At 40.0% G+C, this 15,815-nt stretch overlaps 1 protein-coding gene across 6 annotated transcripts in view; it reads right to left on the reverse strand.

The window, feature by feature from the left end:
• Window positions 1-15,815, reverse strand: part of NTNG2 (netrin G2) — a 193,713-nt gene that overhangs the window by 41,741 nt on the left and 136,157 nt on the right. For 3 of the 6 annotated variants that reach the window (XM_077477795.1, XM_077477811.1, XM_077477787.1), the window contains 4 exons: window positions 13,834-13,923; window positions 12,476-12,550; window positions 3,299-3,364; window positions 2,487-2,561 (listed from right to left, as the gene is read on the reverse strand). The exons of 1 other annotated variant lie outside the window; for it this stretch is intronic. In XM_077477795.1, the coding sequence (XP_077333921.1) occupies window positions 2,487-2,561; window positions 3,299-3,364; window positions 12,476-12,550; window positions 13,834-13,923 (306 nt within the window). The remainder of the gene's footprint in view (window positions 1-2,486; window positions 2,562-3,298; window positions 3,365-12,475; window positions 12,551-13,833; window positions 13,924-15,815) is intronic. 2 more of the 6 variants (XM_077477803.1, XM_077477819.1) reach the window with 1 other exon arrangement.

A 15,815-nucleotide genomic window follows, 5' to 3' on the forward strand; every position in this document is an offset into this window, starting at 1 on the left:
TGTATACATACCTTTTCTGCAGGCGATCCGACCCAATCCCACACTGAGCTGTGGAGGCGGGTACAGAGGACACGTCTGCCAAGGGAAGCCCCATAGTAAGTCTATGGGTCACTTCACTTCCCATTCATTTCACAGCCGCTGTTGACTGTGTCCTCTGCAGAGCTTCTGCCGCTAGAGCTCGGGTCAGATCGGCTTCAGAAAAGTTACGCATACTCATTTTTTCTTTACAGGGCTAGATCGGTTAGTGTTAGATCTTGGAGGTCTATAGATGCAGGGATTTTAGTTTTAGCATGGACTAGACATGTGCATTCATTTTTGTCCAAATACATTTTTGTCCGAATTTCGGGGATTTTCGTGTTAGTTTTAACAAACGATAATGACGGTGCAGCATCCGAAATATCCAAAATAAAAAAATGCTTTATTTTCGTATCGTAGAGACGACAGTTTGATAGATAGAAGATTCAACATGACGGTGACAATAGTGATCGGTGCCTATCGAACCTGCGGTTGAATGTGCCTAACCTAACTCTATTAGTCCAAGATTATTCAACATAGAGACATGATGACATACGATCGTCGCAAGCGGACATTTACGGTCAAACGCTCTGCCCATAGGCTATAAAAGAATTCTAATGTTGTTTGACTAGTAATAATAATTAATAAATATAATTATTACAAGTCATACAACATTAGAATTCTACTATAGCTTGTGGGTGGTGCATTTGACCAGAAATGTATGATTGCAGTGTCATACCGTTTAGCTGCTTCATCGAATCTTCTTAGAACATCTGACAGACAGCATGAGCCTTCAATTGACAGGTTCTACCTTAATAATTCTGATTTTCAGATTAATTGATTTTTTAACAAAACAAAATAAATAAAAATGAATTTTAGGAGTAACTAAATAATTAAATTTTTCGGACGAAACCGAAATTCCAAAACAAAATATTTAGGTGTGCACATGTCTAGCATGGACTTCCACTTCAAATTTTTCTCCAAATAATACCTCAAGCACATATTCTCCGACCTTAAATGCAGATGTTATATGGGAAGGATAAACAACCATATTCTGAAAAAAAAGAAAGAAAAACTCCTGTTAGTGTTCCTTTCTCTTTTTTCACAATTGTAATTTAGCTAGCAGCAATTTGTCCACAACCAGGAGAGGTGGTTCCCATTTTTTTGTCCAAAACAACCATATTCTTCCTAGATCACTTTCTGTTGCTTTTACAAACATGGCCAAGTTTACACTGCATAAAACCAGGCTAGATGGTCCAGAAATGCAGAAATTTCCAGTATAGGAAGAATCAGCCAGATTAAATGTGTCTAGATGCAACTGAAGGTCTAGGTGTGTAATCAGTCACAGTAAAACATTGCATGCTTCGAGATACATGTAGAAATTAGTTCTAAATGCATCTGAACACAGGTTTTTTTTTAAGCCGTGTGCACAGGGCTTTGGGAGAGGTAGTTACTTCACCTCTTGCCTACCATATAATGCAGATATTTGGAGGCTAGGACGGTGGGCCTTAATGTCAACACACCACACATATGTGCAACGTCGGGAAAGATTCTGCTCTCAGCCCAGTGTGGTCCCAACATAGTAATCGGGCTTTCATAGATAGCAGGTGTATAGCGGAAAGGGCTCTTCTTATTATTAACTCAGTGTTACGTAGGCCTTACATGGGTCGAATTTCATACAATTTTTTTTCTTGAATATCAGACATTTAGTGCGTTTCGTGATCCAATGATGCCACCATTGATTTTGATATTCCACCAACCAAGCCTTCAATTTCACCTCATGTTGTTACAAAATATAATTTTTGGGGCCGGGAATCTTGTTTCCTTTCCCGGGAATTTTCTTTACTTGTGCTCATGAGCGTTTATTTTTCAAATTATATTTCTCCCATCATTGATTAGAAATTGTTCCTTTTCAAAAAATTTCCAACATCATTCAAATTTGATGGCCGCACAAAAATCAACCGTTGCTGTGGCCCATGAATGGTGCGAAATTTGAACGAAAATTCTTAGATAAGATTTTTGAAAGAAAATTCTTTCGGAATTTGACATGTATGGCCAGCCTTATGCCTTATAGGCATACTTAATTCATCAATCAATTAAATCAATTTCAGCTGCATCACTTACTTGAGTCTCTCTTCTCCTCACATGCTAGACCATTTACAATCTTAGTATCAGGAAGGGCAGGGCCTTATCTCAACTTGGGCAGAACAAGAGGTACCATGTACAGTTCTAAAGGGCTCCACAGGGACATGGGGTTGAGTTTTAATACTAGCACACATATGTTTGGTTACTACAAAACACCTGCACTTCAGAATCATTTTTTCCTTAGAAACATTTTAGGGTAGAGCAGGTTCACGCAAAATTTTAACTTGACAAGTTAACCATAAGCTCACTTTAAAGTTTCTCCCACCGGTTCCTTCTAAAGAAATTTGTAATAAAAAAAGGATACAACTGCATTGTACAACCTTTACCTTTTGGATTCTTGACCAACGCATCGATGACATAGGCCGGGGTCGGTTCAGGTGCTATAAAAGTCTTTGAGGAAGCTTGAAGGTAAAAAAACCACACACTTTCTGGTTATGAGTCAAGGCTTGGCTGAATAACTACTGATAGGTACTGAAATCACAGCTACCATCACAGCAAAATTATCAGTTGTGTTTATTCTATTTTTTAGTCATTCTTATACTCTATCACCTGTACAGACTGTAAAAATGACCAACATTGGGACCTATGGGAGGTATTCAACCAGTTTCTTGTGAGTCCCATGTGGGCCTTAGCCAGCACTCAAGCAGCCTTATCTAAGCGATGGCCATCTTATTTATTTCATTTAAATAAAAAAACTACCATAAGTACCTGAACTTGTTTTCATATCAGCCTCCTATTATCACTGCACAGCAACTCCCAGTATAGAAAATGAAAGGGTCAGTCAAACAGGATGCTTTTGAAAATGCTTGTATTAGAGGAGAGATATTAAACATGCTACCTTTTCCAGTCACAAGCATGGATCGATCACAGGGTATAGCTTATTTACATTTGAATCTCCAGGGAGGTCCAGGACCTGGCTGTGCTTTTTAGTAGGGGTGCACATATCACAAACCTGAACAGAATTACACATATATGTGTATTTAGCTGTTTGCTTGAAGCTCAGCTTTAACAGTACCATAAACATGATTATTTTTTTTTATTCTGTATGAGTATTTTATAACCAGCAAGGCTCACCAGCACTCACAAGCTGACATTGGTCAGTAACCTCTGCCCCACCTCTATACCTACAGCCAAGTACCTGATTTAGAATGTTTCTTGCCAGTAGAAGTTGTCAAAGGTGGCTCTCTGCGAGTTGGAGGGGCAGCTGCATATTATAAATACAGACAGTGAAGATAACAGCACAAGCTTTGACGTACAATATTTGATATTGCTTTATTAATTTAATAAAAATCTGACAAAATATGTTGCCAATGACAACCATAGTGTCTGCATACCCTAATGTCCTTTATTGTCAGTCAGCAGTTTTTGGGTTTAAAAATTACTACACAAGCATAATAGAAACAAAATGGGTAATTCATAATGTTTATCAGTTTAATAATATAAAAATGATTAATGTTTTTCATAAATATACGGCGCTTGTCTATGGATAAATGCATTTGTGTATGCATACATTTTGTATTTATTTATATCTTTTTGAATTGTAGATTGAATAGATCTCTACACTATTTTCTCCTGACCAAGAGGAATTATGCCCCAAAAACCTTGAAACGCGTAGAGATTCACTATGTACATTCGCGCATTAGTGCTCTAAACAGTGGTTTGACTATGTTCTTTGATTTATCACATCAATTCGTCATGCAGTTTTTGACAAAAGCTTCTATGTATTGATGTGTATTTTAGAATATGTATTAAACTATATTATTCTATATTTCGTTTGCATACACCATTTTTTGGAGTCATTGCCTTTCAAAGTCCCTTCAGAGGGTTTCTTTGTGTCTTTTTGATCAGTTTAAAATGTTCCTGCCCAGCTAAACAATATCACCTTCATCAGAAGTAGTGTTGGCTTTAAAGTGTAACTTCACTTTTGTTGAGAAAAGAAAAAAAAAAACAAAAAAAAATCCCCTCTGGTTGACTGATGTGCATTGCAGGGATTTTAATAAACTTCGTAACAGATTCCTACCTTTTATTAAAAAAAAAAGTTTGTTTTGTGTCCTTTTCAGACTGAATCAGAATGAGAGGGTCTGGTCCATAATAATCACCCAGTGCACTCTTAAGCCGCGTACACACGGGCGGACTGTCTGGCCAACTAAGTCCGTCAGACAATCCGACAGACAGTCCGTCCTACTTTTGAATGAACGGACTTGACCACACACGATGAACAGACAGTCCGTTGAAAGCTTGCGCGATGACGTGTACAGCACGCACGACGGGACTAGAAATACGACGTCCAATACACTGCAATGCAACCTTCGGCCGTGTAAATCCTTTCTGAGCATGCGCCATACTTAGTCCGTCCAACTTGCCTACTCACGAGCGGACTGTCCGCTGAAACCAAAGTTGGATGGACAATATTACGGAAATTCCGAAAGACTTAGTCCGCCAGACAGTCCGCTGAAAAAGTCCGCTGAAGCCCACACACGAGCGGACTGTCCGCTGAAATGTGTTTCAGCGGACTAAGTTGGACAGACAGTCCGCCCGTGTGTACGCGGCCTTATGCTGCGTACACACGACCGGACTTTCTGGCAGACTTGGTCCGGCGGACCCGAATCCGTCGGACAATTCGATCGTGTGTGGGCTCCAGCGGACTTTTTTCCCAAAAGTCAGACGGACTCAAGTCCGACGGACTAAAAACCGGGAAAACCATTCGTCTGTGTGCTGGCTACTGGCTATTGAAATTCCTTGTTTAGTCCCATTTACGTCATCACGTTCAAAACTAACGGACTTTCGAATGGACTTAGTCTGGTCGTGTGTGCCCAAGTCCGTTTAGTTCAGAAAGCCTGTCGGACCCCTGCCGAAAGTCCGTCGGGAAGACCGTCGGACCTAGTCCGTCAAAAAGTCCGGTCGTGCGTATGCGGCATTAGGGTTCTCATGACTAAAGCTGCAAGGTCTACAATCCTTTTGAAAGAATGCAGGGGGTGCCTACAATATCACCAATAAAATCAGTGAGCCAAACAACCAAGCAGCACAATGACATATCTGGGGACAACTGTGTACTAAAACAGGGGTCCCTAACCCCTGGCCCACAGACCAGTGGCCTATTGATGCCCCATGGCAGAAGGTGAGTGGGGACCCCAGTCTGGGCAGGACTATCACAGACCGTGGTCACTGTCCACTGTGCAGCAGTGCCACTTTGCCTGTGCATCCTCTCCCGCATCTCCCACTCAGGCCGCCAGTTTCATCCTATGAGCAGAGCAGGGGCTCCCACCATCCATCCAGATCTGCAGCTCCTCCCACCCCCTGCTCTGCTGATAGGATGACACTGGTGGTGGGGCGGGAGATGCGAAAGAGGATACACAGGCCAATAACAGCCTCTACCCTGCAAAAGGTAGGACTGCGTAGGGGAAGCTGAGGTTTAGGCCCCTTTCTCATTTGCGCGACCTGGAAGTCGCTTGATTTTGCTTCCATTTTTTTCACGATTTAATGCGACTTGAAGGAATTCCTGTGTAATGTTGAAGTCTATGGACCTCAAATCGCATCAAAGTCAGACCAAAGTAGTGCAGGGACTAGTTTGAAGTCACACAGATATGAATGGCACTCACTGAAAATCATGGGGTATGACTTGTCATGCGACTTTGCAGTCCCAAGTCGCAGGACAAGTCACACAAGTGTGAAAGGGGCCTTACAGGGGTCACTGTAATGTTAAACAGGAAAGGAGGGCTGTGATTGCTAGGGGTGCTGTAATGTAAAAGGGCACTGTGATAAAAAAAGGGACTGCATTTACATTCTGGGTGACTTTATCTGAAATATAGATATAATTACATAGTGATCACATTGTAGTACATAGATATGAACTGAGCAGTTCATTTTACATAGTAAACTACATTGTATTTGGCTCTAAGGTACTTACATAGAAAGGTTAACTATATGGACACAGAAGGAGGCTAATATTAAGAACAATAAGAATAATAATAGTTTTTATTATTAGGCTCCTTCTGTGTCCATATAGTTAACCTTCCTATGTAAGTACCTTAGAGTCTATATTTCAGTTAAAGATAACGTCACCCAAAATGTAAATCTCCCCTGATGAAGGAAAATATATACCAATAAATTCCGAAACATGTTGGGATACATGCTAGAAATCTTCATGGACTGACCACAGTATGACTTTGGCAGTACCTGGATATATTCGCTTGGATTTGACATAAACATGTATAATTTGGTTCATTGGTATACCTTGTATATTTTAATAGATTATTGTCTATGTTCACAAATTTTCATACTGTGTACTCAATAAAAGTGGCACTGCATTGCCTTTTACCTATTTTTCTACTCCAATTTTCTGCCTAAAAAGTCCAAGGGGCCTTCCCCTATGGCACTTGATGCATACCTCCTTTTTCTCTGTTTTCCGTTTTACACATTCTATTCCCATAAACATTTTTTCTCTATATGATGTAGCCAAATAAAGGATAACACTAAGAAGTTATCGAGTTGTCGGTTAAATTTTTGCTTGAGATTTTGGGCATCCCTGCAACAAAAATGTCACTTTTGGTGGAATACTTACAAAGGGAAATCACATCTATCCACTCTTGAGAATAGGAGAATAAGGGGGGGATATGATAACCATGTATAAATATATAAGGGGTCCATTTAGTGAACTTGGTGTTGAGTTATTCACTTTTTTGGTCAACGCTGAGGACAAGGGGGCACTCTTTACGTCTAGAGGAAAAGAGATTTCATCTCCAAATATGGAAAGGTTTCTTCGCAGTAAGAGCTGTGAAAATGTGGAATAGGCTCCCTCCAGAGGTGGTTCTGGCTAGCTCGATAGAAAGGCCTGGATTCTTTCCTAAATGTACATAATATATAAAACTGGGTACTAACATTTATAGGTAAAGTTAATCCAGGGAAAATCTGAATGCCTCTCTGGGATAAGGAAGGAATTTTTTCCCCTGCTGTAGCAAATTGGATCATGCTTTTCTATGTTTGGATCAACTGTGGGTATAGGATTGGGTATATGGGATTGTATGATATTTTTTATTTAATTTTATTATTTTTTATGGTTGAACTAAATGTGTCTTTTTTCAACCTGACTAACTATGTAACATCTAAAGGGATGCAGACCCTCCCCTTTCCTCATCAGAACACTGCATGTGCGGAAGCTTATTGATAATTATAAAATCACATCCATACAGATTCACTGAGAACATGGACACTGACAAACAGCTATTTCTCCAGAATAACAAAAAGGTAGGAATCTGCAACAAAGTTTGTTAAATCCCTGAAATGTACGTAGATCACCCATTTTTTTTATTTGCTATATTTTTTCCCCGCAAAAGTGGAGTTACCCTTTAAATTAAAATGATTTGTAATTGAGTCATGTAGGCCTATGACAGGCCTTGCAAGGTTTTTACTGTCAAGTTGTAAGGTAATTGTAATAACAAGATGATAACAAGCAATGAAGAACTAAAAAGACAAACAACTGAAACAAATTATGAAACAAAACCAATGTCCTTCCTCAACATTATCATGCTAAGCCACAAACATAGCGACAAGTGTGATGTATTCATTTGACATCTGAGGGGTTCCGAGATTTCTCTGTGCCATTGAACATGGCGAAGGCCTCAGGGATAATTTGACTTTAACGCACAAATGACCTTTTTTTTTTCGCCTTTTGACTTCCACAGATGGAGAGCTACAAGTTATCCTAGACCCGCGTGAGACCCGAGGCTACTAAATGCCATTGGACAGGTGCTTGTAGCTCTGGGCGAGACGGCAAGGCCTCCGTTTCCACGGTAACAGCCCCTCTGTCTGCCGACAATGTTTGATCAGCTGTGATGAGAGAGAATGGCGAATGGGGTAAGAGCGACCTATCGTAATACACCATGAATAACAAGAGATGGATCTCTGAAATTACAAAGCTGCACTTGGTTGTGGATTTGTTACATATTAATTTACCCATTCCCATAGAAATGATTAACAATTCAGAGGAAGAAATTAATATAAAAAATCTGTAAAATGTGTGCAATTTTGTTAAAGCTTCAATTAGCATATAATGCAAGTTATATTTATGCATGAAAGCTGCAAGCACCATTCAGACATTTGTAACCTCCTTCACGTCTACTCAAATGGAATTTAAGGTTTAAAGGGTTAATAGGTATTTAAAAGCTGAAATTGAGTTTAGAAAAAACATTTTTTTCACTACGGCTTTAGTTAGTGGTAGTGAAGTATATCCCATGTGCAGGCTGCTGGATTCTGTGTAAATCTTCACTGCAGAGCTGCCCGTCTTCTTCCTGCTGGATTTCCGGCACTGTGGACGGGTTATCATTGTCGAGTCTTCAGGCTCAGATGCACTAAAGATGATCCAATGGGCAAACGTCCCCTCCTGCCCTCTTCTCCACTGAGAAAGGTACTTTCACTTACACTGCCTGCTAAATAATCCATTAATTGGTAATGCCTGTTTCACTTGGACTTAGATAAGAGCAGTGTGATCAGCAAGCTTTTGGCATGCTTTCTCCAAGCATTTAAAGTATCCTTCTGCTCTTGTTTGGAAAGGTTATATACCGATATTAATGGGAGTGCTGATTGTCACTTTAAACAAGCTGCTAGCAGGCTTTTAATAAGCTTCAAGTTGTGGTAAAGCCTGCTAGCAACTTGTTTAACCACTTCAGCCCTGGAACGATTTACCCCCTTAATGACCAGGCCATTTTGTGCGATACAGCACTGTGCCGCTTTAACTGACAATAGCACGGTCGTGTGATGCTGTACCCAAACAAAATTGACATCTTTTTTCCCACAAATAGAGCTTTCTTTTGGTTGTATTTGATCACCTCTGCGGTTTTTATTGTTTGTGCTATAAAGAAACAAAGAGCGACAATTTTGAAAAAAATTTAATGTTTTTTGCTATAATACATATCCAAAAAAATATATATATAAAAAAAAGTATTCATCAGTTTAGGCCGATGTATATTCTTCTACATATTTTTGGTAAACAAATCCCAATAGGCATATATTGATTGGTTTGCGCAAAAGTTATCGCATCTGCAAACTATGGGATAGATTTAGGGACTTTTATTGTTTTTACTAGTAATGGCGGTGATGTGCGATTTTTAGCGGGACTGAGACATTGCGGCAGACAAATCTGACCCCAAATTACATTGATCAGTGCTATGAAAATGCACTGATGAATGTAAAAATGACACTGACGGGGAAGGGGTTAACACTGGGGGCGATCAATGGGTTAACAGTGTTCCCTGGGTGTGTTCTAACTGTAGGGGGGGTGGGCTGCCAGGGAAATGACAGGGATCACTGTTCCCGATGACAGGGAACAGTAGATCTCTGAGATCTCTGTCATGTCCCCTGTCAAAATGGGGATTCCCCTTGTTTACAAAGGCAGATCCATGTTCTGCCTCTGTACTAGGCGAACGCCGGTGGACATCGAGTCCGCTCGACCCACTGAAATACTCGTGCAGCGGGCGCGAGCGTGTGCCACCGCTGGCGTAAACCCACCCACAAATGCTCGAGCTGACATACAGCTACGGCGATTCGCACAGGAGAGCCAACCTGTCACCATATAATGACAGCCGCAGGTCGGCAAGCAATTAAAATGGCAATTAGCAGTCCCATTAGGATCTGTGTTCAACATTTACAGAAAGTCTGTTCCTGTGTGTGCAAGTCCGCTCGGGGAAAGTCCGGCGGATCTCCGCTGCAAAGTCCGGCGGATTGTACGCAGGACCAAGTCTGCTGGAAAGTCCGATCGTGTGTATGTGGCATAAGATTCTGATCAGTTACAAGAGACTATCCTTAATCACAGATCGTGTAACAGTCAGTGTAAATCGATGAAAGAACTTTTCTCAATGGAGGTGAGGGCAGGAGGGGGGTGTTCCCTTCGGATCATCTTCAGTGCAGCTAAGATTGGAGACCCGAAGCTGTTACCCCCACAGCACATGAAGAGGATAGGGCAGCCCCACAGTGAAGACTTCTACAGAATCCAGCAATCTGCACATTGTTGGACATACTTCATTACAAATAAGTAATGGAACTAAAGCTGTAGAGAATAAAATGGTATTTTAGGTGAACTTCACCTTGCATTATAGTAAGCTATATTTTCTTGCTAAATTTGTTTATTGAGAAAAAAAGACATCAGGAATATAACAGACCAGTTAAAGGAAGTTCAGATGCCACATCCAAAATGGAAATAACAGAACAAGCCAACACCTGGCAATCAGTAAGTCACAGGAGTTCTATACAACCATTGCATAATGCCCCGTACACACGAATGGATTTTTCAACAACAAATGTTGGATATGAGCTTGTTGGCTGCAAAAACCAACCGTGTGTATGCTCCATCAAACATTTTTTGTCCGACTTTCCGCCAACAAATGTTGGCTAGCAGACTCTCACATTTTCCACCAACAAAACTTTGTTGTCGGAATCTCCGATCGTGTGTACACAAGTCCGACGCACAAAAGTTCACACATGCTCGGAATCAAGCAGAAGGAGCTGCACTGGCTATTTAACTCCCTTTTTCTCGGCTCGTGGTACGTCTTGAACGTCACCACGTTCCCACGTTCGTAATTGTTGGCCAACATTTGTGTGACCGTGTGTATGCAAGACAAGTTGGAGCCAACAACCTTCAAACCAAATTCCACGGTTTTGTTGTCGGAAAGTCCGATCGTGTGTACGGGGCATTAGTGTAGGTTTGCAGTTGCATATATACAGAGGCATAAGCTTGAGAAGTACCAACAGTGCTACACAGTACATAGTAGAAAATGAAAACAAGCCTCAATATTTAAGGGCAAGCAATGTGAGATCCAAGGGGCTCTAAGGGCTTTGTGTTAAACAAGTGCTGGGAGAACCAACGCATGGTAGGGTACCAGGCTGGACACACTAGCTACCGTTAGTTGAGCAGCGTGAGACAAGTATGACCAACTGGTTAAGAGGAAACAAGGAGTCATACAGAGTCATGCTTCATCCAAGACTCAGAGATTTTAATAAGGTCTTCGTGATATATACACATTTAGAAAAAAATTAGAGAAGAGGGGTGTCTATAGTTTTAACCAATAAGAAGATATCACAAACAACATGGCTGGAGGGATTAGATACTCTCTCATGTGTTTATTGTTGTATGAACCTCCATTGTGAAACTTCTCCTTACTTACTGTTCTAGTGACTTGGATAGAAAGCCAGATAGAATTTCCATTGATAGCACAGACTAAAAACCACAAATAAAAAATGTTATTGCTATATTTGTCCTAGTAGAAAATACTCGATTTGTACGGTCCTAGTGAAACAGCTGTCACGGGGACAGGAAGTGAGAGTAGAAATCACCAACAAGAACACATGCAGCAACGAGAACTTGACAGGGGTCTAACCCTTCCAAAGACAAAAAGAAAATTATTTTGACAGGAGTGAGCCTTTACAGAAATCCTGTAACTAAAACAGAGACATACTTATTTTTTTCTTTCAAAGCTGGTGGTATCTTTCAGATGTTTAACATTTAGCCTCAGCTCTGAGAATGATATTTTTCTCACAATCTTTACTGCTACAGAAGCAGATCCAAACTTTAATGTCTAAAAATATATCCTAGTTTGGTGGTTTTATTTGAGTCAATCATTGACGGATGATTCTTCGTCAATGTGGGTTGCCCTGGCAACACAAGACTAGCACAACTTTCAAACTTTTATAAAAGTATGCATATGGATGTTTCTAGGACAGTTTGGTACAGCTCTGTACTTGTAAAGCCCTGGTTGACCTCTCATTTTGCTTTTAGTTTAAATTAGAAGAGAAAATTGGGGCAATTTATGAGAACTAAGAGAAAGAATAAAAGTGCCCATAACAGCCAATCAAAATGCACTGAAAATGTCCTGTTTCATATGCTAAACTAAAATAGATTTCACTGTTTTGGAAGGGTCAGGGCTCAACGCCCCACCAGGATTTAACTGCTGCATGGCTATCACTGGCTGAAAGCATAGTTTCTTTTGTCATTATAGACATTCTCTAGAGGATGCTCTATTGCAAAAGTGACAAGTTGGTAAAAGTTAGGCGCAATGCCAAGCTCTTTGCCAGTCGCCACTGTGCCAGGAACAGGAAGGTAGAAAAGCTCACTGATGGGGTCTTGAACTGCACTGAACCTTGAATTGGGCCTTTCAACCCTTCCCCACCATGTCCAAAAGAGAGGAATATATTTTCTCTTTCTTTAAACCTGATTGCCAGAAAGTCTTCTTTCAGGAATTTCACATTAGGCCTTTGTACATCAATATATCATTTCAACAGTTTAACTTTAGATGATCGTTATTGCTTAGTCATAGAATAGACATACCTCTAATCTTTTCAGGTATTTCCTGGAGCTGGACTTTGGGTTCCAGCACTGGTGGTGTTGGTGAGCTCTCAGGGGCTTCAGACAAACAGATTTCAAAATTACATTTAGAAAATCAAAATTCTTAGGATAGGAGATCACAGTACTTCCCATTACTACTAGTGCTAGAAACGAGAGTAGAGAATAAACTAACTGCTAACAGTAGGCTTTGATGAGAGGCTTTGGGAGGCTGGGAGGCTTTGGCATGGTAAGAGGTCAAACATACAGGGTCAGGCCACTTATTAACATATCCTAATTATGATTGGTGTGGATTAATAATATGAAACTATCAGCAGACACAATTCCAACAGAAAAATGAATCTGTGATTGACCCATGAAGGCAAAAGTATCAAGTTCACTTAAGTGCACCTCCTCCTCTACTTATACTCGCTCTCTATTTGCATCCCTGCCACCCTTGTGTAAGCTTCAAGTGGGTCTGACTGGAGCATGCATTTAGCTAAGGACTCTACCCCCCACCTTAGGCTCCCATCAATGCATTGCAATGGGATTTTGCTTTGTTCCAATGAGTACACAGAGCAGTGGGTGGTGTACTGAAAGTATAAACAGCATGGGACTGAATTAAATATAAGAAAAAAGGAGGGCACACGAACTATAGCATTACCAAAATGAACTAGTTCGGTGCAAAAAATAAATAAGAAATAAGAAAAAAAAAACAAGATCTCATGAGAAGATATGAAGGCAAAATATGTGTGGCTGATTTTTCATACCAACAGTTGTAGAAAAGTGAAAATCAGTGATAACTTCCATGGCTAACATATACATTTATGTATTTAATACAAAAATATGGAAGAGCAAGGATGTGAAGAAAAGAATGTTGTATAAAAAATGACTACTGGAAACAAAATTCACACTATGTGCTGAGTGAAAGCACACGACTTCTCCTTTTCTTGATGGTAATATTGCACACATAGTATTTTATAAAGACAAAAATTATGCTAATAAATTTCCTGCCAGTGGGGCCCGACTACAACCGGAGGTCAAAGAAAATGTCTGTACCCCTGCTGCTTTAATTAGGTCACATAACTTATAAATATTACACAATCATCAGCATATGCTTTGACAGTAATTGTCTGAGGAAAAATATCAGCATGGTCTTTTTCAGCAAGTAAAGAAACCCCAGAGACTTACAAGTGTGTCCTGCATCTTTTTTATTAATCTTTAAAATAAGTTCACATGCTAACACATTTTTGAGATTTTATCTACTGCTATGCAAGCCTCAACCTCTAGGAGGTGCTACAGCAGGCAGCTGTCTCACTATTTGGAAATTAGTTTTAAGCCTGTAGCAGCTGATATGAACCTACCTTCTGTATGGTGGTAAAATTTTCGTGAGGGAGGGGAGCCCACCTGCAAGGGGGCTGCAACAGAGGAACTTGTGTCCACTGATGAGAAATCTGACACAGAAGAATCTGATAAGTTTAAGGATTCCATATAATCTCAGATCACTATTATTAACCTAAATCTAACCACAGATGTGAAATAATTGTCACCTGATTAGAAACATTTATATGAGTATGAACGTAATACACCCCCCTGCAGACACCCTGATTTGGAAGGTTGAAGTTGATTGTTGCCCCCCCCCCCCCCATCACCGGGGCCATTACTGTTGTATAAGCCCGTTCACTGAGCCAAAATCATCTTTTTAGACCATCTCAGTCATTGAGACAAGTTTTTTGCTAAATAACTTTCAATGTTTCGAAAAAGGTTGTACACAAGAAGGACCCTTCGATGGTTAGATGTTATCTAAATGCTTACTGGAGGTCATGGTGTCCATGCAGCCCATGCTGATGGACAGCACATGAAAGGAGGTGCAATAGGTCAAGATGAAGGAAAACTCATGACGCTGATGAAGGAATCCTTCTGTAGAGAGACCACGCATTAATAAAGATTATTAAAGGCTGTCACTCAGCGTGGATGTTTAAAGCAAATATAAACTAAAAATAAAAATGCAATAAATTGTAGCATGCCAGTCCTTAGATGTGGTGGCTGAATAAATGTTTTGATTTTTCTTTTCTTCTCTTTCACATGCTAATGACCTACTTCCTGTCCTGAGGTAGTTACGCTCACTCACTCCACTGTATCTAAGGAGAAGAAATGTTGTCACCCTAGGCTGCTCTTCTGATTTGGACTACAAACCTGTCTTCCTATCTTCACCTTCATATGGGGACAATTTGTAGTTTGTAGAAGATAGCTTGGATGGAAAATAACATTGTTTGTAATTTCAGTTCAGCACATGGGAAGTGACAAGGACATTGTATTTCTAGCAAGATCAATAGGTACTTGCTGAAAATGTACTTAACCGGAAAAATTTAAAAACTAGCAATCTGCTATGTATTACATTTTTATTCTTAGGTCTAAATGCCCTTTAAGTTGGGCTTTATTCAGGTAGCACCCTGTAATGAAGAAATGCAGATAAATACAGCGATAACCTTAAACTGCATAGAACTCAAATGCTTTTTTTTTGGCAAGTTAATGTCTGCTACTAAATGAGCTAATATAGGTGAGCTGTCCCTAAAAAACAGATAATGCTGACATAAGTCTTCTCCTTGGTGGAACAAGAATCTCAAATACATCCCTTAAGCTGATAAAGGGTTTTGGATGAAACTGAATTTTATCTGATTTGCTAAAAGCTTGTAAGAAGTCACAATTGTTAAATAACTATGCAACATCATATATGTTAGTTAGTATTTAAGTTGGTGTTCTCTGCAACTTGTAGGGAAATTCATAGCCATTGTTGAGAAGTTGCTCATGTATCAACGATTCAGCTATGCAACCATTTCCACATACATTGCCTGTTTTAGAATGTTGCATTCTCCAAAGTATTCTGCATTAGTAAAAGTGAAGCGCCAGCCAAAATTGTTTTCTTTAGATATGGGTAGAGTAGAAAAGAATTAGAACCTCTGCCAGATTTTTACTGCTGCCTGCATGCTCATTCAGTATAGGAAGGGCAAGTAAAGGGTACTGTAGTTGGCAAGAAAAAAGGAAGCAAAAAGAACTGCTTTTCGAAGACATCTGCCAAACATGGGAGTTACTGTTATTTGGTGAGACGACTTATCATTCCATGTCCTGTCTGTATGATAGGCAGTGAGATGAAAATTACCCAATGGGGACATGGTTAGCAATTAGAACCTGACAGAGATTTTAATCCTTCCTCACTCTATTAAAAATGTTTTGGCGTTCCACCATGAGAAAGTCCTAAGCAATCATTAAAATCAAAGCCAGATCTAGCAGAAATTTGAAGAATTTCTTTATGGGTTTTTGATACATTTCAGAATTCAAACAAATT

Source organism: Lithobates pipiens, unplaced genomic scaffold (genome assembly GCF_037356315.1).
Source record: "Lithobates pipiens isolate NorthernLeopardFrog02 unplaced genomic scaffold, aLitPip1_a1.2 Scaffold_1, whole genome shotgun sequence".
NCBI classification, from domain to species: Eukaryota; Metazoa; Chordata; class Amphibia; order Anura; family Ranidae; genus Lithobates; species Lithobates pipiens.